We start from the raw sequence: 23,470 nt of genomic DNA on the forward strand, positions 1-23,470 counted from the left end.
AATGAAAGTTATAAATTACATCAATTCATCCAGCTTACATTTTTTTGATGCCCGTGAAAACCAGGTGACACGCAGAAGACACTCAAGTGTTAAAAAGGCAAAAACTGAACAAAAACTGATGTAAAAATACCAATACTGCACATTTGCAGTGAAATCAGTGGGTTTGTCACTGACCAAAATTCCACTTGTCTATGTGAATATATCCAAAGGGGCTATAACCACACTGCCGTATTTCACCTCTGTTTTACATATGGTATACAGAAATGTGTCCTAACCTAACCGTGTGTATCCTGGCCCGAACTCCGAGGGCTATAAGAGCATAAGATGCTCAGAGTTCAGGTCAGAATACTTGTGGTCACGCATTGGTATACCATATGTGAAAAAAGGGAAAATATGTCAGTATGGTTAATCCCTAAATCAGAAATTTTGTGACTGCCATCTTGCAAGAGCAAAAATGATGCCTACAACCAGCAGATAGGCAAGACAACAGAGCAGAGGACCAATAGGAGGTAGTATAACACCCCCTTCTAGTCGGGCTGCTGCTCCACTTATTTCTCTGGAAGAGTCGAAACTCAGCTGCTCTGGTTTTCCAATTGCACCACTTCATTCATGCAGGGACCTTTGGGACCCCTTTTCTTGGGATTAACAAAGGTCCCAGCAGTTGGGCCCCCACCAATCAGAAAGTTATCCCCTTCCTCATGGGTAGAGCCTAACTTTCTATCTTGTCACAACCCCTTTACTCTTCGTTTAAATTGATTACCTGGCTTTACGGTGAGATTGAATGAGTGCTCCCCGATCACATGATAAAGGGGGCAGCTTCGGGCAAAACCAGCGGTTAAGCTCTTCTTCTCCATGCAAAGCTGGAAGCCAAAATGACTCGTCCGAGCGCACACGGCAATATCTCTGGATTTCGCTTCTACACGCGGCTGATCAGACGAATAGGTTTTCTCTTCGCTCAGAAGTTCTTCAGCAAACTTTCCCTGTGAGTTGATGGAATGGATGTCGTTATCTGAAGGTATCTATGAGGCATTAAATATGTTTTGAATGGAACCTGGTACTTTTTAAATGAAATCCTTCTTTAAAATACGCGGAGGATCCCCCGCCGATACTTTGTGTTTCTGTGTTAGTGAGATCTACGTTTTTCGCTAAGTGTTTTTCAGTCTCCAGTTCCTCACAAGTCTATTATTATTCTCAGGAGAAAACTGAAGGTTTTGTTCATCGAGATTGATTGAAAATATGTTCTAAAAATCCTTCTAAGAAACAAAACCTTTGTTAGAGCTACACACGGCCCAAACCCGTATTAAATCACCACCCACTGCTTCCTAACTGAGTTCTCAAAGGCTGTAATATATTTCCCCAAGCATTCTCCCAAACCACATATCATTCGGAATAAAATGTAATTCAGATATTGCCTTAGAATTACATCGGCTCCACAAGCTGCTCGGTCAAGAGTTTTGCAAATCTGGGCCATTGACTGGGGTACGAATTAGAATTTAATATATTTTTGCATTCTTTTTTTTTTTTGGTACACGTGTTTAAGTTTTATCTTTCTTTGTTTTCCTTTTTTCCTGACCCTTGGCACCCAGAGCCCCTCCCCCTAGTTACACCCCTGCTTAAGCACTAACACCCATGAATGGAGCACCAAGGGGATTCCATTCTTTGTATTCCTTAAAGAAACCCTCTGGTTTTAGGGAAAAAATTCTATCCTTGGCGCAAAGAGAGTGGGGGATATATTACCTGGGGTTGTTATTCTCTGTTGTACCTCTGATTCATCGGTTTCTGGTCCTGTTGTTGTCTATCTACTATGGTGGACACAATCTTCAGACTATCTAAACCCCCACAGTGCATTTATAGTGTTTGACTACTAATACACTCTACCTGCTCTTCGATTGGCCACATCATGTCATCAGCACTGGCCAGGCAGAGAGCAGTGCACAGTGTGCATTAGGTAGTTAGAAAATTAATGCAGCCAATGAGGCCTGGAACCAGGTGTGAACCTTGCCTTAGGAGTTGCATTTGGCATTTCTACGATTTTTTTAATGTGGATCTGCCATAAAATTGAGTCTTAGAATCCTTCTTTGGAATTTACATACAGATCAAAAAGCGGATTTAGCCCCATTCAATACGGAAAATCTGTGCATGGCCAACTGATGTTGGAGCCGCATCAATAATTGAAATTTTTTTTTTTTAACCATGTGGATTTCAAAGTCCTCACGGAAAAGTCATGTCAATATGAAGTACTATATAAGCATTTAATATTAATAAGCAGGAAAGAAGGGCCATCTATGCACTCAAAAACAACAAGGAGATCACCATTAAGCGTATGAATAAGGGTGATGCTATAATCCTCATGAACACATCGGACTACAAGAAAAAACAGACGGCTGACGGACACCAGATACTACACCAAACTGGATCAAGACCCAACTCAAAAATATGTGAGGGAATTGAAAAGGGTCGTTAGAAGCCTGTTGGTGGGTTCCACAAAACTTTTGGACTTGATACCGGAGAACTCCGGGGTGGGAACATTCTACATGCTTCCCAAACTATACAAAGCTGGCAACCCAGGGAGGCCAAATATCTCAGGTCTGGGAACCTTCACTGAAGGAATCTCAAGATGGGTAGAAGGTGTCCTCAAACCACTGTTGAGAAACACAACCAGCTACTTGCAAAACACCACGGACCATCAATCATAGGTCCCCTCCCCGATGGCTCCATCCTGGCCACCATGGATGTGGAATCCTTATAATGCAACATCCTAAACGAAGATGGACTGACCGCCTGCCAGGCACATCTTGAGGCCAATGGGGTCGCATCTGACGCAATGCTACAACTCACGAGATTCACCCTCACACACAATTATTTCTCCTTTGGCAAAGAGAAATTTCTGCAACTCACCGGAACTACCATGGGCAGTAAAATAGCACCGCAATATGCCAACCTTTTCATGGCAAAACTGGAGAGTGACTTTCTGGGCTCCTGCCACAACAAACCACTGGCCTACTTCCGCTACATTGATGACATCATGATCATCTGGATCAACACCGAACTAATAAAATTCCATGAGAGATTCAATGCATTTCACCCCACCATAAACCTGGCATTGAGCTACTCGTATACCGAAATCAACTTTTTGGACACCATCATAAAAATTTCAAACAACTCAATACAGACGTCCATATACCGGAAACTAATTGCTCAGTCCACATACCTCAGATGGGACAGTTACCATCCTAAACACATCAAAAAGTCCATCGTCTACAACCAGGCCATCAGATACAACCGGAACTGCTCCAACCCAACAAACAGAAAGGAACATCTATACCATCTTAAAAGGACATTTTTAAATCAGGGCTACCATCCCACCTCAACTGATGACCAAATCACCAGAGCCACCAGGGTACCCTGAAATCAGCTACTCCAATACAAGGAGAAAGAAAAAACCTCTGTGCGCCTCTAGTAGTGATCTACAATTCACAGCTAGAGGAAACTCCATCATACCCTACACAAGGATGACCGCCTGCCCCCCCCCCCCTCCTATGTGACAGGCAACCTCCAAATTTGAGGAACTTTATAATCAGGAGTGCATTTACCTCTGACACGCAACAAGTAACTTATCCCTGTAAGGTAAGGAGCTACAAGACCTGCTCACATATACTGACCGCGGACAGGATACGGATCCCCAACACACAGCAGGACTATAAGATCCCAGGGACATTCACATGTTCCACCTCTGATGTTGCGTATCTGATCCTATGCAGTAAATAGCCAGTTGGGGGCCTTTATGTTGGAGAAACAGGACAAAAACTAAAAGCCAGGATGAGGTTTCATCATCACACAAACAGAGAAAGACTGAATTACCCCTTTTCTAGTCACGGACACAACATAGAACAAATGAAAGTTATTATACTTAAAGGTTATTTCAAATCACAAAGCCACAGAAGAATTTGGGAATATAAATTTATAACAACTTTTGACACTTTTAATAGAGGCCTTAATTTTTCAAGAGGATTCATGCGTGATTGGGAAGTAGGAGAAATCTAAATCAGAGATAACATTCCGGCTTGGTGACCCCCTAACACTAATTCAGGGACCATAAAACCTTCACATCTATATCAGTGGACTATTTAAGTATGTTTTTATTTCTCTACTCATCCTGTTGTAGTATCCTACTAAGTGCAAGCTAATCACATCCATGTCTGTGCCTTGTCCTAAGTACACGAGTATATATATGCATGTCTCTTCGGATCTATTTCATTAAGCCTGAAGAAGGACCTTGAGAGCTTCGCAAGCTCGCTATTACATCATGTATGCTTGTTAGCCATTAAAAGGTCTCATATCTACAAGATTACTTGATTTGTTTTGCTGAGAACAATCACATTTTAATTGAAAACTAAAATGGCACAAATTACAATGTGGAATTTGCTGGACCCCATTATGAAAATACTCCATGAGAATGGGCCCTAGAACAGGATTAGCAAATCTGCCCCATTGACTTTTCCTGCCTTGAGTTATACTTTAATGGAAGTGATAGGCATACAACTGCGGGACTATGCAGGTCCCTATTCACTTCACCGGAGTGTGACTATTTCCAAGTCTTGCCAAAGTTCCCGTTAACACAATTCCAAAATAGAAAGCCGTGGGGACTCCATAAATGTAATAATTACATTACTGCAGTCACAATAGTGTCATTTGTACTTCCTTTTATATAACCATTATTAAACTTATTGTAGGGTTTGGATTGTTGCCCATTTGCCCATTATCAGTCCTCTAGAGAAACATAACTTGAACTTATTGGACCTTTGTCCTTTTTAGTAACTATGTAAGTATGAGGGTCCCTGAGAACGTTCTTCATACGTTATTAGTACAGCTGTACAATTATAATAATGTTTTATGGAATGGATGGCTTATTATTTAATTGCTGCTCGGTGTTCTCCTTAGTGGATCTGTTCCGGAAATTTTTTGTAAGTTCTTAAAGTACCTAATGGCCTCATGTAAGTGGCAAAACCATAGCTTTCTGCTAGCTCTGAGTTGTGGGGAGTCGCTATAGGACATCCATAGTGGTCTATGGCGCACTAATTTACGTTAGAGGTAATCTACCATAAAAGCATTAGGTGTATGGTGCTACATGGAGGCATCGCCCCTGCACTGACACAAAACCCCAATGATTGTCTGTCCGCTGTCTCTAACATCATGTCCCCTCTCTGAGAAGGAATCTAAGAAAATGTAATGCCTTTTGTTTCCACCATCTACTAACCGACCTAAAACTGATATCCCCGTCTCAGTCTGTGGTACCGCCATCACTCCTTGGCAGCACACCCCTTGTCTTGGGGTCATACATGACTACAATCTTTCCTTCACTCCACATATTCAGTCACTTGCTCGCTGAGGTCACCTGCACCTCAAAAACATCTTACAAATCTGTCTTTTTCTTACTATGGAAACAGAAAAAACTTTCTGTCGCCCTGATGCACTTTTGACGTGACTACTGTAACTTGCTATTGATCGGTTTTCCCCTTTCTAAAAAACCTACTCTCCTTTCACCCTGTGCCAGTCTCTGCACTGATGTATCCAATCTGTGCCAGTCTCTGCACCAATACCTCCACCTTGTGCCAGTCTCTACACTGATGCCTCTGTCTTGTGCCAGTCTCTGCACCGATGCCTCCGTTTTGTGCCAGTCTCTACATCAATGCCTCCACCTTGTGCCAGTCCATGCACCAATGCAAATACCCTGTGTCAGTCACTGTACTAATGCCTCCACCTTGTGCCAGTCTCTGTACTGATGCTTCCACCTTGTGTCAATCTCTGCACTGATGTCTCACCCTGTGCCAGTCTCTGTACCAATGCCTCCACCCTGAGTCGGTCACTGCACTGATGCCACCACCCTGTGCCAGTCTCTGCACTGATGCCTCCGCCTTGAGTCAGTCTTTGCACCAATGCCTCCACCTGTGCCAGTTTCTGCACCGATGCCACCACCTTGTGCCAGTCTTCGCACTGATGCCTCTACCCTGAACTAGTCACTGCAGCTATGTTTTATATCCTGTGCCAGTTGCTGCTGCAATGCCTCCACTTAGAACCAGTCACTGCAGTGGTTGCCCATCCACTATAGAATACAATTCAAGCTCATCACTCTCATCCATAAAGCTCTACACGGTGCTGCACCGCCATATATCTCCTCCCTCACCTTTTTCTTTTCTCCCCCCTACGTTCTGCTAATGACCTTACGCTACATACCTACATATCCAAAACTCCAACCAAGACTTCTCCTGAGCTGCACACATTCTGTGGAATGTGCTACCCACAGGCAATTAGGTTAATGCCTAATATCCAATGATTCAAGTGAGCCTTTAAAACAAGACATTTTTTGGCAGGCCTACCATATTTCATAAACTGCCTTTCGTCATTTTATTACTATTATGCCTATGATCCCATCATCTTACAGCGACCACACACCATAATACACCTCATATCTGTACATATACAGCAGCTGGTGAGCGGTTGATACAGCTTTACGTACATTACCATACTTTTAAAAAAGATGGCTGAACAGAACCAACATTGCTACCTCTTGAGCTCCCCTATTCCCTCATAGACTATAAGCTCCTGTGCCCTCCTATTTCCTCATTGTTTAAGCTCTTGTGTCCCCCTATTTTCTTATAGACTGTAAGCTCTTGTATTCTCCCAACTTCTTCATAAATTGTAAGCTCCTGTGCCCCCCTATTTTCCCATAGCTTTTGTGTTGTTCCTACTTCTTCAGACTGTAAGCTCTTATGCCCCCCCCCCCTATTTCCTCATTGTTTAAGGTCTTGTGTGTCCCCCTATTCCCTCATAGACTGTAAGCTCTTGTGTCCCCCTTTCCCTTATAGACTGTAAGCTCTTGTGTCCCCCTATTCCCTCATAGACTGTAAGCTCTTGTGTCCCTCCTATTCCCTCATAGACTGTAAGCTCTTGTGTCCCCCTATTCCTCATAGACTGTAAGCTCTTGTGTGCCCCCTATTTCCTCATAGACTGTAAGCTCTTTTGTCCCCCTATTCCCTCATAGACTGTAAGCTCTTGTGTCCACCTATGTCCTCATGGACTGTAAGCTCTTGTGTCCCCCTATTTCCCCATAGACTGTAAGCTCTTGTGTCCCCCTATTTCCTCATAGACTGTAAGCTCTTGTGTCCCCCTATTTCCTCATAGACTGTAAACTCTTGGGTCCCCCTATTTCCTCATAGGCTGTAAGCTCTTGTGTCCCCCTATTTCCTCATAGACTGTAAGCTCTTGTGTCCCCCTATTTCCTCATAGACTGTAAGTTCTTGTGTTCCCCTATTTCCTCATAGACTGTAAGCTCTTGTGTCCACCTATGTCCTCATAGACTGTAAGCTCGTGTCCCCCTATTTCCTCATAGACTGTAAGCTCTTTTGTCCCCCTATTTCCTAATAGACTGTAATCTCTTCTGTCCCCCTATTTCCTCATAGACTGTAATCTCTTCTGTCCCCCCAATTCCTCATAGACTGTAAGTTCTTGTGTTCCCCTATTACCCCATAGACTGTAAGTTCTTGTGTCCCCCTATTTCCTCATAGACTGTAATCTCTTCTGTCCCCCTATTTCCTCATAGACTGTAAGCTCTTGTGTCCTCCTATTACCCCATAGACTGTAAGTTCTTGTGTCCCCCTATTTCCTCATAGACTGTAATCTCTTCTGTCCCCCTATTCCCTCATAGACTGTAATCTCTTCTGTCCCCCTATTTCCTCATAGACTGTAATCTCTTCTGTCCCTCCTATTCCCTCATAGACTGTAATCTCTTCTGTCCCCCCCAGTTGTCAATTTATTAACGCATTTCCAGGAGGAATAACAGAGGGACTGCACAATGCAGAATTTGGGTAAAAAATTGCTTCATAATTTTAGTTCCTTATAAAATCCAAGTATTTATAAAGCACCGGTGTCGGGCGAGATGACTCGCCTTCTTTAAGGATGCAGCAAATAGTTCTAGTCAAGTTACGGGTAAACCAAGTGCAAAATTGAATAAATGGAAGTCCCTGAGACAATGGCACCATTGCAAATCATGAACAATTGCTCACGGCGGTACTCCATCACCGCTTGCAGGGCGGCTCATCCCTAGCGCTGGCGTGTCCTAAATCACCAGATATGTGGAAATGCGCTGTAAAAATGTTTGCTTTGCTCTTCGTAGCGCCGCCGCCTTGATCCCAGTCTGAGCAATATACATATGATTAACTGCAGGCGAGCTCGAAAAAGCAGGATTCGATATTTTTCTATGAGGCAGAGTGAATCCCAGCGGTGAAAAGTACATTTCTGGGATGATAGTGAATTCTCTTTACCTCGGTCCTTGGCGTGTCCCCCGCTGACAAGTCTCTTGGATTAAAGGTCTGTTTCAGTACATTTGGTTCTGTTCCAGCAGCTACAACAGGAGTCATTTTAGCAGCAGCTAAATCCTCCCCATTTCTTGTTACAGCGAATGCCTTTGACCTGCACATAAAATATTACATTGCTGATCGTGAAGAAATGTTTGGATGACTTGTAACAAATAGACTTTTGTTTCTTTTGACTTGTTTATGCTGTTTGTAAACTTTTTGTAGCAGTTTGCAACATTGTTTCTACTGAGGAGCAGCTGCTGTATAAATGCCTTCCTCGCAGCTGTGCCTATTCTTCACCCAAGTCCCTCTGCCCCTGTTTGTGCCTAAGGCCGCTCTCACAAATGCACAATTACGGCCGCGGTTTGAACGCCACGGTAATCGCGGTCCAACGCTCCTACTGATTGCAATAGGGTCTTGCAGACCTGCGCTCGAACGCAGCGTTTTTTAACTCCGCAATTTTCGAGCGCTCTCTGCTCTATCTTGGCGCGCTTTTGCACTTTTTAACGCACCTTATAACCCTTCGCAATGATGGGGTGTGTTATAAAGCGCTGTTGAACGCAGTGGACTGTGTTTGAAAATGGTGATAGAAATCATGGTGAAACGGCGTGACAAAAATCGCAACTTTTCCGATGCCGCGTGTAGGAGTGTCCTTAGACTAGGCTTACATGTCCGTTGTTGCTTCGCCATGGTCATTGTAATTGCGCATGGGCAGCGTTGATTATACGCCCATAAGAACAATAGCCTCTCCCGTGCGGAATGTCACGCAAAACAAGAAAATGCAGCTCTTTTTTTTTTGCGCCTATGTATTACATAATTCCTACTCTTAAATGTGAGTGGAACGGCACATGGCAATGTACGTGATAGTACGCGGTAATCATACGCTGGTGAGAGCCAGGCTTTAGGGCTCAAACAGGTGACCGTGTTCGCAGGAAGATTTATGGGCATGAAAATCCCACCCGCGAAACGTGACGAAGCAAGGCTGCTAGTTGTAATCATTTAGCTTTCATAGCCGTGTTTCTCGCGTGATATTCCAAAAAAAAGCCCTATTTTTCATGTCGTTTTTATACTTGCGATAAAAGATACGCAGCGGCGATCTTTCTGCTTTTTGTTATTTTGTGCGTAATAGAGCGAAGTTTAAACAGTTAAAAAAAAAGACATTTGACTGTTACATGAGCAAATACGCTCCGTAGCGCTGAGCATATTTGCGCATGCGCCCGTCTGAAGACGCCCTTTAGGGTGACTACCCACTACAGTTTTTTTTTCACTGCGAAATTCGCAGCCTTTTTTTTTCTGCAGGGGTCTATGGGACCTGTAATGTTAAAATTGCAATCGCGCAAAATCGCAATTTACCGCAAAATCGCGATTTTGGGCGATTGCGATTTTAACATTACAAGTGTCATAGACCCCTGCAGAAAAAAAAATGCTGCGAATTTCGCAGTGAAAAAAAAGTGTAGTGGGTAGTCACCCTAAGGGTACATTCACATGTAGCGGATATGCTGTGGAATTTCTGTGGATTTTCCATTGCTGTGGATATTGACTCGAGATCAGCTGCAGATCCGCAGCTCATTGCAGCCTTCGGCTCCTGTCAACTTGCAATCAGCAGCCCCTCACAGCAGCACGCAGAGCCCCCATCCGGCAAACGCTACCAATCGCTGCAGCCGCCAGGTAGGTGATGCGCCGCTTCTGGTGATTCATAGTAGCGGTTGCCTGGTGGAGGATGTGAGGGGTTCTCCGTGCGCTACAATGAGGGGCTGCTGATTGTGAGGTGGGGGTCTCTATTACAGGCTGATGTAGTCTGAGCTTGCAGTTAGGGCTTAAACAGGCGAACGCAAAAATGCTCATCGCAATAGAACATATTTGCGCATGAACCAGTTATAAGTCTTCGTTTTTTAACTGTTTAAGGGCGAGCACCCACTGGCGTTTGCGTTTTCCGCGGGAAAAAACGCAGCGTTTTCGCGGCTTTTCCATTAATTTCCATTGACTTTCATGGGTGCATTAGGAGAAAAATAAGGACACATATGCAACTGACAGTTCCTATGTTAAAAACGCAAACGCAACGCAAAAAAAACGCCAGTGGACAGGAACACATGTTATCTCTATGCCTGTGCAGGAAAAACGCAAAACGCAAAACGCAGGTAAAAAAACGCCAGTGGGTGCTCGCCTTCTGAATCCTATTACGCACACAAAAAAAGACAGAAAGATATGGCAGGACCAATCTGTTCTCAAATATATAAAAAATCTGCGCAAGAAAAAAACACGCTTGTGTGAACGAATGCATTGAAATCAATGGTTTTGCCTCATCGCATTTTGCGGGCGTGATTTTCATGCGCACACACATTCATCTGTTTAAGCCCTCACCATTATGTCTTAGGGCTCACTCACATGGGCTTATGTCACCCATGTTTTATGTGCTTCTTTTTAACGCATGTAGTATGTGTTGCTAAAAGCCTATTGATTTCTAATGGGTCACGCACACGCGTGGAAAAGAAACATGGCACGCCCTAGTTGGGCGTATAATATGCACCAATATAGGCTCTAGGGATTTAACATATGTGACAAATATATATATACATGCGTATTAGCTATGTCCGGCATATTTTACATGCGTGAAAAAATACACGTGTAAATGGGGGGGACATACACTCGCGTGAATGAGCCGTTAAGAGTTTACGCCACTGAAAATCGCAATTGCCTGTGTATTTCGGCCATTCCTGTGGTTTTTTTTGGCACAAATACACAGACGGGTTTCCTGCACATTCACGTCAATGGCCTACTGAGGTGCGTAATGCACTCCAAAATAGGACATATTACTTTTTTTTCAGGTGACTGAACATTGCGGGAAAAAATATGAACATGTGAACGAAGCCATTAACCCTTTCCAATCCACTGTCTGACGTCTGAAGACATTCCGATTGAAGGCTGTGCAGCTCCAATGTTGGAAGACGTCCGGCAGGGTATTCTTACTGTATATTACTGGCCGCTCTGTTGTTGGGGGCCTCTCCAGCATGTCCCATACCGCAATACTGGCTCTAGCCAGCAGATAGCGCCATAGTATAATGACAGAAAGAGAAAGCCCACTAGGAAACCCTGAATCTAAAATTGGATTGCAAAGGGTTAAAGTCAATGGGTTCTATTAACTGCATACACAATACGATGCGCAAATGTGTTTGTGTGAAGCCGCCCTTATCCGGATTCAGCTGCTCGCACATAAAGCGTGACCCACCTTATAGACAGAACTTCATTCTCTTGCTGAACTGGAATGTAATCTATTCTGAAGTGCTTTTGATCCACATTCACAGAAGCTTCCACCCTCCCGGGAAGATCCATGTTGACTTTTGTTCGGAGTTCCATCCCAGCCTGGATGAGATCGCTGTTCACTCCGATGGTGAACACAATGTCCTTGGCCATGCTGCAAGGTGGGGAAAAACAGGAAATAGTAAGATTATTTCCACCTTGTAGTACTGGACGCTCCTGCAAACCTGCCAGAATCCCCCACCGAAGATCTTCTAAGGGTGTAATTAGACGGGCGAGATGCACAGACGTCACATGTGAAAAGAAACCATTATTTTAAATGGGTTAGTTTACATGGACAATTTTCCTCTCTGACTATTTTTGGGTGATATCACCCATTATTCTCTATGGAACTCAAAAAAAAATTGCGGATCGGGCATAACTTGTAATCTTGGTATAACCTGCGATGGACACAAATGCAGCGCTGCTCCTTTTATTTCAATGGGGCTGATGAAACTAGACAAGTACAAGCCCTCGACTACCTCCGGGAGTCCCGTCGAAGAGGAATGCTCGACTGCTGCTCCATTAAATCTCTTCCTCCCTCCAGGGGTTACAGCAAGCCCACAGTGAGGAAAAGAGGGGACACAGAACCCATCCTTGGGATTGATGTGAGACCCCCACCGATCAGACTTTCATCGCCTACACTATGGATAGGTTATAAAAGTCAATCTTGGTACAACCCCTTTAATCTCTCAATGCCCTGGTGCAGAGAGCCTGCGCCTGTGATCCATTCAAAATGCAGGGGGTACTACATTTCACTTGTAGGACCCCATTTTATTGTGACTTTCGTCTAGTACTCAGCTGGCCCCAGGACTTGAGGTCATTGAGTATACAAGTAACATTGGTGGGACCGAAGCTGCAAAAACCATAGTGCATCAACTGAAACCGTGTAGTCATCAAGCCAGGGATAGCACAGTGTCAGAAAGGTGCAGAAAAAGCAAAATCCCAAGTCAGAGAAGAGAGAAGTACGGACACCAAAACACACTACAAGGGGGCATTTACTACTTAAAAATGTCAAAACTAGCCAATGTCATAGAATGAAATTGGTCAACAAACTGGGGGCTTCACAAACAACTAGTGTGGTGTGAAGATCTGGGTCAAACTATGGGTAGGCACCATCTATGGATAGGTACCATGTATTGGCCACTAGAGCTGCACCATATAAAGGCAACCCGGAAGTTTAATTATGACCTGCTCGTCTCTGATTGACCTTGTTCTGTCTGGCATCCCGGCCACCCCGCTACAAAAACAGTTCAGCGCCTAGACCCAAAAGTGTACAACCCTCCTTTCCCCCCCAAATTTTAGAATTCTCTTCCCTATGAAAAAGCATTGCATAGAATGATATTGATCTGCAGGGATAAGCCAGCACCACAGGAAGAAGCCTCCAGCCTGAGCGCACACAGGAAGCCCCTCCAACCGTGGGGGGCGAGTGCACAACTGTATGGAACATTCAGCGCATCAAGGATGGAATAAAATTTAGATAGCATTTTTAACCCTTTAAGTACCTGGATGTTCTGCCCCTAAAGGACCAGACACTTTTTAGGGATTTCACCCATGTGGTGGTTTTACTGCCCTTTTTTTGCCAACTACCAAAATTATTTTTGATGCATTTTTTCCTGTAACATGTAGGGCTATTGTTTAGAGTAGTCACTAAGAGAGCTGATCTAGGTCTGCTAGGACCCTGCAGCTCTGATGTGGCAGGGGGCACTTGGCGGTCATGTGATCGCCTACTTGAATAGTGGAAGTAACACTTCTCCATTCTCTCCTCACTACATAGTGCACATTGAGCGCTATGTAGTCTGTAAAGGAGAAGGTAGAAGCAGTTAAAAAACGCCTCTACCTTCTCCAAAGGGTCCTCAGTTGTAACTAACAGCCGAGGACCCGATCTGCTCCTGATTGATTGCAGGAGATTCAATCCCATGCCATACTTTTGCTATTGGCCAGGATTAAAGTCCAGAACTAACAACCACATATTTACCGTGTTTGGTCCTTAAAGGGTTAAAAGGAACCTAGATACTGTACATGTGACATGATGGCTCGTACAGGTAACAGTCACCTGGGTTCCAAATTTAAAAACTGTTATTAAACTTTGAAGGCTTTCCTCCACCCTTGATGCGCTGGACTTCTTCTACGGATGTGCACATCTCTAGATCTGTCCTTATCACTACGGCGGTGATACGGTGTGGAACAGAATGCTGCACGCTAGATACCTTATGGAAAACTTAGATTTCAGGTTGAGGTTGGATTGAAGTAACTGGATAAAACTTGGGTCTGTTGGCTCAGGAGTGATGTGAGTTTGGACTGTAATGAGAAGAAACGTATGATAATACATTCAATGGCTGCGGACATAGATGACAAGGGAGCAATGGTGTTCACACATATTATATTGATGAGTTTCAGACTGCAATCTGCATTCCTTTGTTCATTCTCAGACCCCTCCATATGCTGTTCGCAAGCTGCTCCTGCTTTCCGACTTTTCCCAGATTCTTGTCCTTCCCAGTAATGCATGCTGATATGAGGTCTGTGTGTCCAGGATGCTGCTGCCTTCACTAGCACAACTGTATCTACATAACTTCATTCCCATCCTTCTATTACAAGCCCTGTATGATCTCCTCTCTGCTCTGTGGATGATCCCTTCTCCTCTCCTACAGTCTGCCTTGGGTCTCTCTTCTCACTTTACCCTGACATTGTGTCTCCCCCTCCGCCCTCTGCAGATTCTGCCCTGGTTTCTCATCCCTCTCTCTGCCTGTGCCGTCTGTCCCATGCCAACTCTGGTTTCCCCTCAATCCCTAGTGCAAATATGGCTTTGACAGGCGAGTGTGTTACACAATATACTCGCTCTTGTGCAATTATTTTGCACAGTGAATGATTGTATTTTATGCTGGTGCCAACGCAAATACAGGACATATTTGCACTTATTCACATGGGTGAGGAAATCATCCTGCCCTGATTAAAAATGCTAATTATCCTAACACATTGCAGGTGTTCACAGGTATGCACTGCGCTTAGCACATGCCCATGCTGGCAGATGTGTGCACCTTGCATAGACCCCTTTGGTTTGCAAACTCACACAAGTTACAGCAGGCCCTATTTTCTGGCATACAGTACTATGGAAAGGTTCTAGGCAGGTGGGAAAATGCTTCAAAGTAAGAATGCTTTTAAAAATAGATGGGTTTGTAGTCTTGGTTTGTCAATTAGCAAAATGCTAAGTGAAATGTAAATCATATCAATATTTGGTGTGACCGCCCTTTACCTTCCCAATATTGGTATGATTAACCAATTATACCAAACATTCGATAATTATTATTCTCATATGCAGGTTGAAACACAGTCATTAACTAAAAAAGAAGCAGCTGTGTAGATGGCTTAAAACTGGGTAAAGAACAGCCAAACTCTGCTACAAAGGTGAGGTTGTGGAAGACAGTTTCATTTCACAGGTCATACACCATGACAAGATTGAGCAAAACAACAAGACACAAGGTAGTTATACAGCATTAGCGAGGTTTCTCCCAGGCAAAGATTTCAATGCAGACTGGGGTTTCGAGCTGTGCTGTTCAAAGTCTTTTGAAGAAGTACAAAGAAACGGGCAACATTGAAAACCGTAGATGCAGTGATTGTGCAAGTGAAATGTAGTGCAGCAGATAAAGGACCAATCATGCCTACTTCCCTTCGAAATCGGAAGATATCCAGGAAAGGCATCAGCTCAGAACTGGCAGAAACTAGTGGGACCCAGGTACACCCAACTACTGTTTGGAGAAGTCTGAACAGATGTGGTCTTCATGAAAGAAAAAAGCCAAACCTTCCATGTAGAAACAAGGCCAAGTGACTCAACTATGTACGAAAACACAAGAACTGGGGTGCAGATAAATAGCAGCGGGTGCTCTAGACTGATGAGTCAACATCTGAAATATTTTGCTGTAACAGAAGATGGTTTGTTCACCAAAGTGCTGGAGGGCAGTACAATAATGAGTGTCTGCAGGCAGCAGTGAAGCATGTTGGAGAGCGGTACAATAATGAGTGTCTGCAGGCAGCAGTGAAGCATGATGTAGAGTGGTACAATAATGAGTGTCTGCAGGCAGCAGTGAAGCATGGTGGAGACCGATACAATAAGTGCCTGCAGGCAGCAGTGAAGCATAGTGGAGACCGATACAATAAGTGCCTGCAGGCAGCAGTGAAGCATGGTGGACAGCGGTACGATAATGAATGTCCACAGGCAGTAGTGAGGCATGGTGGAGAGCAGTACAATAATGAGTTTCTGCAGGCAGCAGTGAAGCATGCTGGGAGAGCAGCACAATAATGAGTGTCTGCAGGTAGCAGTGAAACATGATGGATAGCGGTACAATAATGAGTGTCTGCAGGCAGCAGTGAAACATGGTGGAGAGCAGTAGAATAATGAGTGTCTGCAGGCAGCAGTAAACCATAGTGGAGAGCAGTACAATAATGAGTGTCTGCAGGCAGCAGTGAAGCATGGTGGAGAGCAGTACAATAATGAGTGTCTGCAGGCAGCAGTGAAGCATGGTGGAGAGCGGTACAATAATGAGTGTCTGCAGGCAGCAGTGAAGCATAGTGGAGAGCAGTACAATAATGAGTGTCTGCAGGCAGCAGTGAAGCATGGTGGAGAGCAGTACAATAATGAGTGTCTGCAGGCAGCAGTGAAGCATGGTGGAGAGCGGTACAATAATGAGTGTCTGCAGGCAGCAGTGAAGCATAGTGGAGAGCAGTACAATAATGAGTGTCTGCAGGCAGCAGTGAAGCATGGTGGAGAGCATTAGAATAATGAGTGTCTGCAGGCAGCAGTGAAGCATGGTGGAGAGCAGTACAATAATGAGTGCCTGCAGGCAGCAGTGAAGCATGGTGGAGAGCGGTACAATAATGAGTGTCTGCAGGCAGCAGTGAAGCATGGTGGAGAGCGGTACAATAATGAGTGTCTGCAGGCAGCAGTGAAGCATGGCGGTGGTTCCTTGTAAGTTTGGGTCTGCATTTCAGCAAGTGGAGTTGGTGAATTGGTCAGGATTTAATGTGCCCTTTATAAGGGTGAACACCCACTTGCATTTGCCTTGCGCATTTTTTCACGCGATATCGCTGCGTTTTTTTCACGCGATTGTCAATGGGACTTTCTAATGTTAAAAACGCATCGCACAAAAATTGCAGAAGCACCAACCTGCGAGGGGTTTTTAACATTAAAAAGTCCCATTGACATTCACGTTAAAAAAACGCAGCGATATCGCATCGTTAAAAAAACGCAATTGGGTAAGAGCTTTAATGCTGAGATTACAGGCAGATACTTATCCATCATGTAATACCATCAGGGAGGCGTCTGATTAACTCCAAATTCATTCTGCAACATTACAAAAACCCCTCATCATCCAGTCCATATCAATAAAAACCATCTTCAGTGTAAAGAAGAACGAGTCTCGGAAGTGATGATACGACCCCACAGAGCCCGGATCTCACATCATCCAGTCTGTCTGGGATTACATGAAGAGACAGAAGGACTGGAGCGAGCCGACATCCACAGAAGATCTGGGCCTAGTTCTCCAAGATGTCTGGAAGAACCTCCTTGCCGAGTTCCTTCAGAAATTGCGTGCAAGTGTCCCTAGAAGATCTGATGCTGTTGTGGAGGTAAAGGGCGTCACACCAAATACTGATGGGATTTACATTCCTCTTTTGTTCAGTGACTTTGTATTTTGTTAATTTGACAAACCTAGATGACAAACACTTCAATTTTGGAAATCATTCTTGCTTTCAAGCATTTTTCCCATTTGCCTAAAACTTTTCGACAGCATTGTATTTGAGAAGTTCCTATTTCTGGGATCTTGGGTCAACATTGTTTTCCTAGAACTAAGGTGTGTTAGGGCATCTGGTAGTGATAGCAGGGCACCTTCTCTCCCTGGGATCAGTCACAATGGCGAGCTGCTCTGAAGGACCTGGCTCATCTGTGTATGTCATAGATGGGCAGTTAATCTCAGCAGTCGCCTTGTTATTTAGCTGCAGTGACACTGCTGGTCCTGACCAATGGCCAGTCTGTACTTCTGGCAATAACAGCAATTTGTAGGGGGTCCGACCATCAATACTGGTAGAGTCACTGGTTGTACCTTGTAGCTGCGTCCTTGTAAGCGATGAGTAATACAAGCTGGTTTCCAGTGGAAAACCCACACATGTTGGTACAAGAAGGCGATTTTCACTTGATAGTAAGGGTTTAGACCAATTAATATCCACACCATTCTGAAGAGCGTTCACGGCGGACCTTAATGTAGCGTACTTGCCACTGGGAAGAAACTACACAAAAGAGACAATTAATCTATAAACACAATTTACACATTTTTTGCAGAAAATGACCTTCGACATGTGGTGGTCTTTCCAGGGCCAGTAACAAAGAGTTGTGAACCTACCCTGATATATTATGGCATGGACTATGGAGGCAGCCCATACAGCTACTAGGAGGCCCCTGGATAGATGGGACCCAGGACTAACTGCTTGCATCCCTTCTCTACTGATATTGATTGATGGATCATGGTAAGGAGATGAAGGGCGAACTTACAGAAGATCCACCATGCCTCCATGTCAACATACTGGCTGTACAGCTTTGCAGCTGCGATCCCACTGACTCCAACAAGGTCTCTCTTTTGTTTATACTCACCCCATTCTGCATTATTAGCTCTTCTTAGACTTGGCTCCCGTGAATAGATTCTTCTTAGATTCAGCACTGTGAATGTGTCAAGTAGGAGGTCCCCACCACTCACTGTCAATGGTTGCCATCTGACTTGATTGACAGCAAGCAATTTGGACGGCCAACTTCACACATTCACAGATCTTGGAAATAAATCTAAGAAGAACCCATACAGAAGAATGGAGGGGAGTATGAGCAAAAGAAAGGCGGCAATAGAGTCGGTAGGGCCATGGTTGCAAAGCTATGCAGCCAGCCCTGATGACCCGAAGACATGACAGACACTCATAAAGCACCAAGTCTTCCTATCCTGAATGGTTAACTAAGAGTGAAGTGGGGTTAACTACACCAGAAGGGGCACCATTGTGTGAAGCAAATCTAAGAAGATCCCATACAGAAGACTGGAGGTCAATATGAACAAAAGAAAGGCTGCAATAGAGTCAATGAGGCCATGATTGTAGAGATATGCAGCTGGCCCTGCTGACATGAGGGCATGACAGGTGCTTTTAAAGCACCAAGTCCTGCTAACCTAAGGGCCCTTTTACATGGTACGACTGTCGGACACCTGACAGTCATACCAACGATAATCGCTCCTGTGCTTTTACACATGTAAAAGGGCCTAATAGAGTTAACCAGCACCAGAAGGAGCCCTGTTATGATTTTGTGTTCATCCACATGTGCAGACCTGATAGCTTTTACTCTTGAAAGCATTTTATGACCTATCACTACGGCACTATGGGAGGAATTTATTAAGTTTTGTTATTTGTATAGCAAATTATTCTGCAGTGCTTTCAAGTATTCTTTTTATTACCCCCCAGCAAGCCGGGTGCTCATTTTACCGACCTCGGAAGGATGAGTCAACCTTGAGCCGGCCCCATGAATCATGCGGGGATTGAACTAGCAACCTTCAGGTCATGAGCGAGAGCTTAGGCCTGCATTTCTGCTGCCATATCACTCTTCGCCACATGGGTCTTATTAAGACTGATTTCCATATGCTGGTTTTTGTGTGGACTTTGGGACAAATCCAACCCATTCTCAAGATGGTAAGCCCTGCTTTTGCTGCAGTTTTACAAAGCACTTATTGATAATGATGGGCCATGGATGAGATAGGTTTTCCCAGAAAGGGGGTTTCTGCTTGTATGGCTAATATACAGTAGGGGAGAGGTCTCCAACCCTGGACACACTGGATGCAGCTCTTAGTTGGGGATCAATAAACAGGATTCTGATGGGGACCCCCAATTACTAAACTTACCTTGATAATAGTCTCTAGACTGTTCTTCTTCAAGTCATGGTAGACAATCTCTTGTCCTAAGAACCTCAAGTAAACTGATGCAAGAGACTCGGCGGAAGGAAGCGGTTTCCAGTCATGTAGCTGTGTTAAAAACAATTGTGGAACTTAAGTTGAATTTGGATATTGAAAAGCTTTCTAAATAATACAACTTTTATGCCAAACTTTGTGTTACCTTCATGCGTAAAGAGTATGAAAAATAGATAACCTACCTGTAAGTCAATATCTGACCTCTTAAAGCAGTGTGCCCCAACCCTGAAACCTCGCCAGGGAGTCCTCACAGCAAGAGCTGGAACTTTTACAGTAGGGATGACAAAATGATAACAGCCCGCCCAAAGATGCTTGATAGAAGGCTAACAATCTATGATGGTGATAGTTCGGTTCCGTAAACTCTGCAGTCCGGCCAGACAAACGTCTTTATGTTGTGTTCAGACTTTTGTCTGCTCAAGGGATAACACTGTACAGCTAATCGCAGAAAAATACTGAAAACCTTGATGGAGACTGGATGGAACCCATTGATCCCTAAGTGGAAGCTGTCTGTGTCCACTAGCCTGAAGGTCAGAATTTCCATTACAAGTAGCTGTGCTCAGGCTCTGTGCTCATGGATGGTTGGGTGGCATTTTTTTTTTACCTTCCCATATCTGGGGGACGGAGGGCTGGCTGCTGACCCGGTACACACTGGAAGATGGAGTAGATATCAATGTTGGTGAAGGTGGTGGCAATGGTGGCGGCTCAACTTCTGTTTTCCATTTCCTGGATCTGAAGCCCGCAGTCAATTGCGGAGGAGAGGCCTGAAGCAGATGTACTACTGCCCCTACACAAAACTGCCTCTGTGCCCAGAAGCTACTACATGACCAGGGAGGGAGAAGGAGGGAGAGGCAACTACAGTAGTGGAAGAGGGAGCAGGATGAGGCTGACTCGTTGCCCTGTGGCCCAGGTGGGCTCTCCAAGGCAGCGGGTGGTGGGAGTTCATGTGGCTGTTCATACACGTTGTGTTGAGGTTGTTAACATTATTACAGATGACCGCTCTTCGGTCATCATGTACGGTTTCAAAGAATTCTCAGACTGCACAAGTCCTGAGAACAGACCTACTGTAGCTTTGGTCTGATGTTGGTGCTGCTACAACTAGTAGTAGCAGATGGTGACAGTAGAGTCCTTATATTTGTCTGTGAAACCCTATTCCCTGTTGTAGCACGGTGCTGCCGCACAACATCCGCCTCTTCTTTTTACCCTGCAAGCATCTATCATAACTTTCCCTATTTGTCCATGTTGGGTCAAGCATCTCATCATCTTCCACCTCCTCTTCCTCTTCATCATCCTTCTCCTCCTGAGTGAACTCTATATCACAGTGCACACCGGGAGCTGGCACCTCCGTTTCCACATCACCTGAGTATACATTGCCTGTGGAGGGCTGACTGTACGCACTGACCCATCCTCCTCTTCCTCTTCAGAGGAACAAAATGGTTGGGCATCAGTGCATTCAATGTTTTTGTCTTCTCCCTCTGGTTGTGTGGACTGTCCTATTGACATCCATGACACTGAATGATCAAATAGCTCCTCAGACTAGATTGCTTTGGAGGGTGCGGGGGATTTAGCTAAGGGTGAAGTAGAGGCGCGATGCCCATGGCCAACTGGTCCAGACTGACTGCTGTGTCCCTGCGACTGTGAGGATGAGGAGGTGGTGGTATTTGAGGCATGCTATGCCATCCACTCTACGACCTGTTCTGCGTGCTGTGGATGTAACGAATGGGCATAAGTACTTCTAAGGACTGGCAGCGGGCTTTCCTCACCTCTTGAAGAATGTGGAGCTGTTGCTTCAGTGGAAACCATTTAAAGCGCCAACTTGACCCATCCTCTACCACCTTCACCACCACCAACAACACATTCCCTACCCCTTTGCTTTCTTCATGTTTCCTTACTATTTATTTATTAATTTTTTTGGTTTACTTTTTAGTGTACTTTTATGTAATTTATCAGCTAAGTTTGTAGTTACTGTAGTAGAAAGCCACTTCTAGCTGTGTAAGGCCTGCAAATAATTCGCAGTGGCCGGACTGCCAACTTTGATGTCTGAGGCTGCTGACACGCACTGTGTGCATTTCCTGTTTCCCTGTTTGGTTTTCTTTTTTATATTAACACAAAACACCACCGCCAACTAAATAAGCTGCAATCCCTGGGAGGTACAATATGTGAGAACAGAAGGCGCCAGAGTATAGCTTGTTTATTTGTGCACTGTCCCTCTTTGGCATAAGGTCTGCAAACAATTTGTATTGGCCTGACTGGCGACTTTGAACAACGTGTGAAGCCACAAATAGAGAACTGCAAAGAGTAGATTGTCTGTCTGCTTTGCTGTTATATGCGTTGACAGCAGCAGAAATATCCCCTCTCCCAATGTACAGACCACATTTTGTACATGCATATAAATGTGATGCAGCTTCTTTCTCTGCTCCCTCCAAAAGAACCCTGTTTAACCTCTGTTGATATGCAAGCTTTTACACCAAAACTAGATTTCCCTACGATTTTCGCCAAAAATCAGTTTAGATTTTGCTAAAATTATAGCGATAATATCGTCCAGCTGTTTAACCCCTTGAGTGGCACGCCCGGAAAATTTCCGGGGACGAGCTCCACTGCTCATAGCAACATAGCCCGGAAGATTTCCGGGCTATGTATCACTATGGGAGCTGCAGAGCACAATGCCACAAGCTGTGACAGTGTGCTCTGCCTGCACAGACCCACACAGAGCAGTGCAAGGGCTTTGAAAAACCAGCAGAAGATATTGCCGACATGTCGGCAACCTCCTGCTTTGTTTACAGGTTGCCATAGAGACCATCGGCTTGTCAGAAGCAAGCCGATGGTCTCTGTGGCAGGGAGAGCTGGTTGTTAGCTGTCAGAGGACAGCTAGGTACCTGCTCTTACAGCAGAGATCAGAGAAAACCTCCGATCTCTGCTGTGTTAACCCTTTACATGCTGCAGTCTATGTGACTGCAGCATGTAAAGGGCTGTCACTGCAGCATGTAAAGGGCTGTCACCATCGGACCCCCAGAATGTGATCAGGGGTCCTGATGGGTCCCTGTGGAAGTCCCCTAAAGGGACAAAAAAAAAATGTAAAAAAAATAAAAAAAAAAAAGGAAAAAAATTATTTAAAAAATTATTAAAAAAACACTTGTCTCCCTTTACTTTGTAAAAAATCAAAAATACAATCACACATGTGGTATCCATGCGTCGTAATGACCCAGAGAAGGAAGTTAATACATTATTTAACCCCTTAATGACATGGCCCCTTTTTTTCTTTTTTCCCCATTTCTTTTTTTCCTCCCCCCTGTTTAAAAAATCACAACTTGTCCCGCAAAAAACAAGCCCTTATATGGCCATGTCAATGGAAAAAATGAAAAAGTTATGGCTCTTGAGACGCAACTGCAAAACTAGTTGAAATTCAATGATTAGACCATTTTAAAAAACCTGCCCTGGTGGGCACGACAGGGTGGTAGGAAACCCGCCACTCAAGGGGTTAAAACAAGCAAGAGCAAATTAAATCCTTTTTGAAAACAATGGGCGAATATCGCAAAAAGAAAAGGCATGCTGCGATTTCTTTTTCACGCAGCGACGCAGGAGTGAAAACATCGCGAATGAGAATGAAACTATTGAAAATCATCGGTTTCATAATCATGCATTTTCACTCTAACCTCGCATCGCGAGAAAATCGCCAGTGTGAAGACCCCCTAAATGTAGCATTTGCCATGCTGGATAAAATGTGTGTTCAGTTTATGGGTTGTAAGAGATGCAACAATACCGAATTTGGGGGTTTTAAATGTTTAAAAAACTTTTTAAACTAGGAATAATAAGTGCGCAAAACAGTTTTCTTTTACTTTT

General features: G+C 44.4%; 1 protein-coding gene across 1 annotated transcript in view; it reads right to left on the reverse strand.

Annotated features, from left to right (window-relative positions):
* The window catches only part of LOC136620322 (vitellogenin-1-like), a 142,186-nt gene that overhangs the window by 42,983 nt on the left and 75,733 nt on the right, over positions 1-23,470 (reverse strand). Inside the window, exons 16-21 of the mRNA XM_066595019.1 lie at positions 19,568-19,687; positions 17,744-17,927; positions 13,859-13,949; positions 11,581-11,766; positions 8,322-8,469; positions 761-980 (exon numbers count right to left, since the gene is read on the reverse strand). Coding sequence (XP_066451116.1) covers positions 761-980; positions 8,322-8,469; positions 11,581-11,766; positions 13,859-13,949; positions 17,744-17,927; positions 19,568-19,687 — 949 coding nt within the window. The remainder of the gene's footprint in view (positions 1-760; positions 981-8,321; positions 8,470-11,580; positions 11,767-13,858; positions 13,950-17,743; positions 17,928-19,567; positions 19,688-23,470) is intronic.

This window comes from Eleutherodactylus coqui, chromosome 3, assembly GCF_035609145.1.
Source record: "Eleutherodactylus coqui strain aEleCoq1 chromosome 3, aEleCoq1.hap1, whole genome shotgun sequence".
Lineage (NCBI taxonomy): Eukaryota > Metazoa > Chordata > Amphibia > Anura > Eleutherodactylidae > Eleutherodactylus > Eleutherodactylus coqui.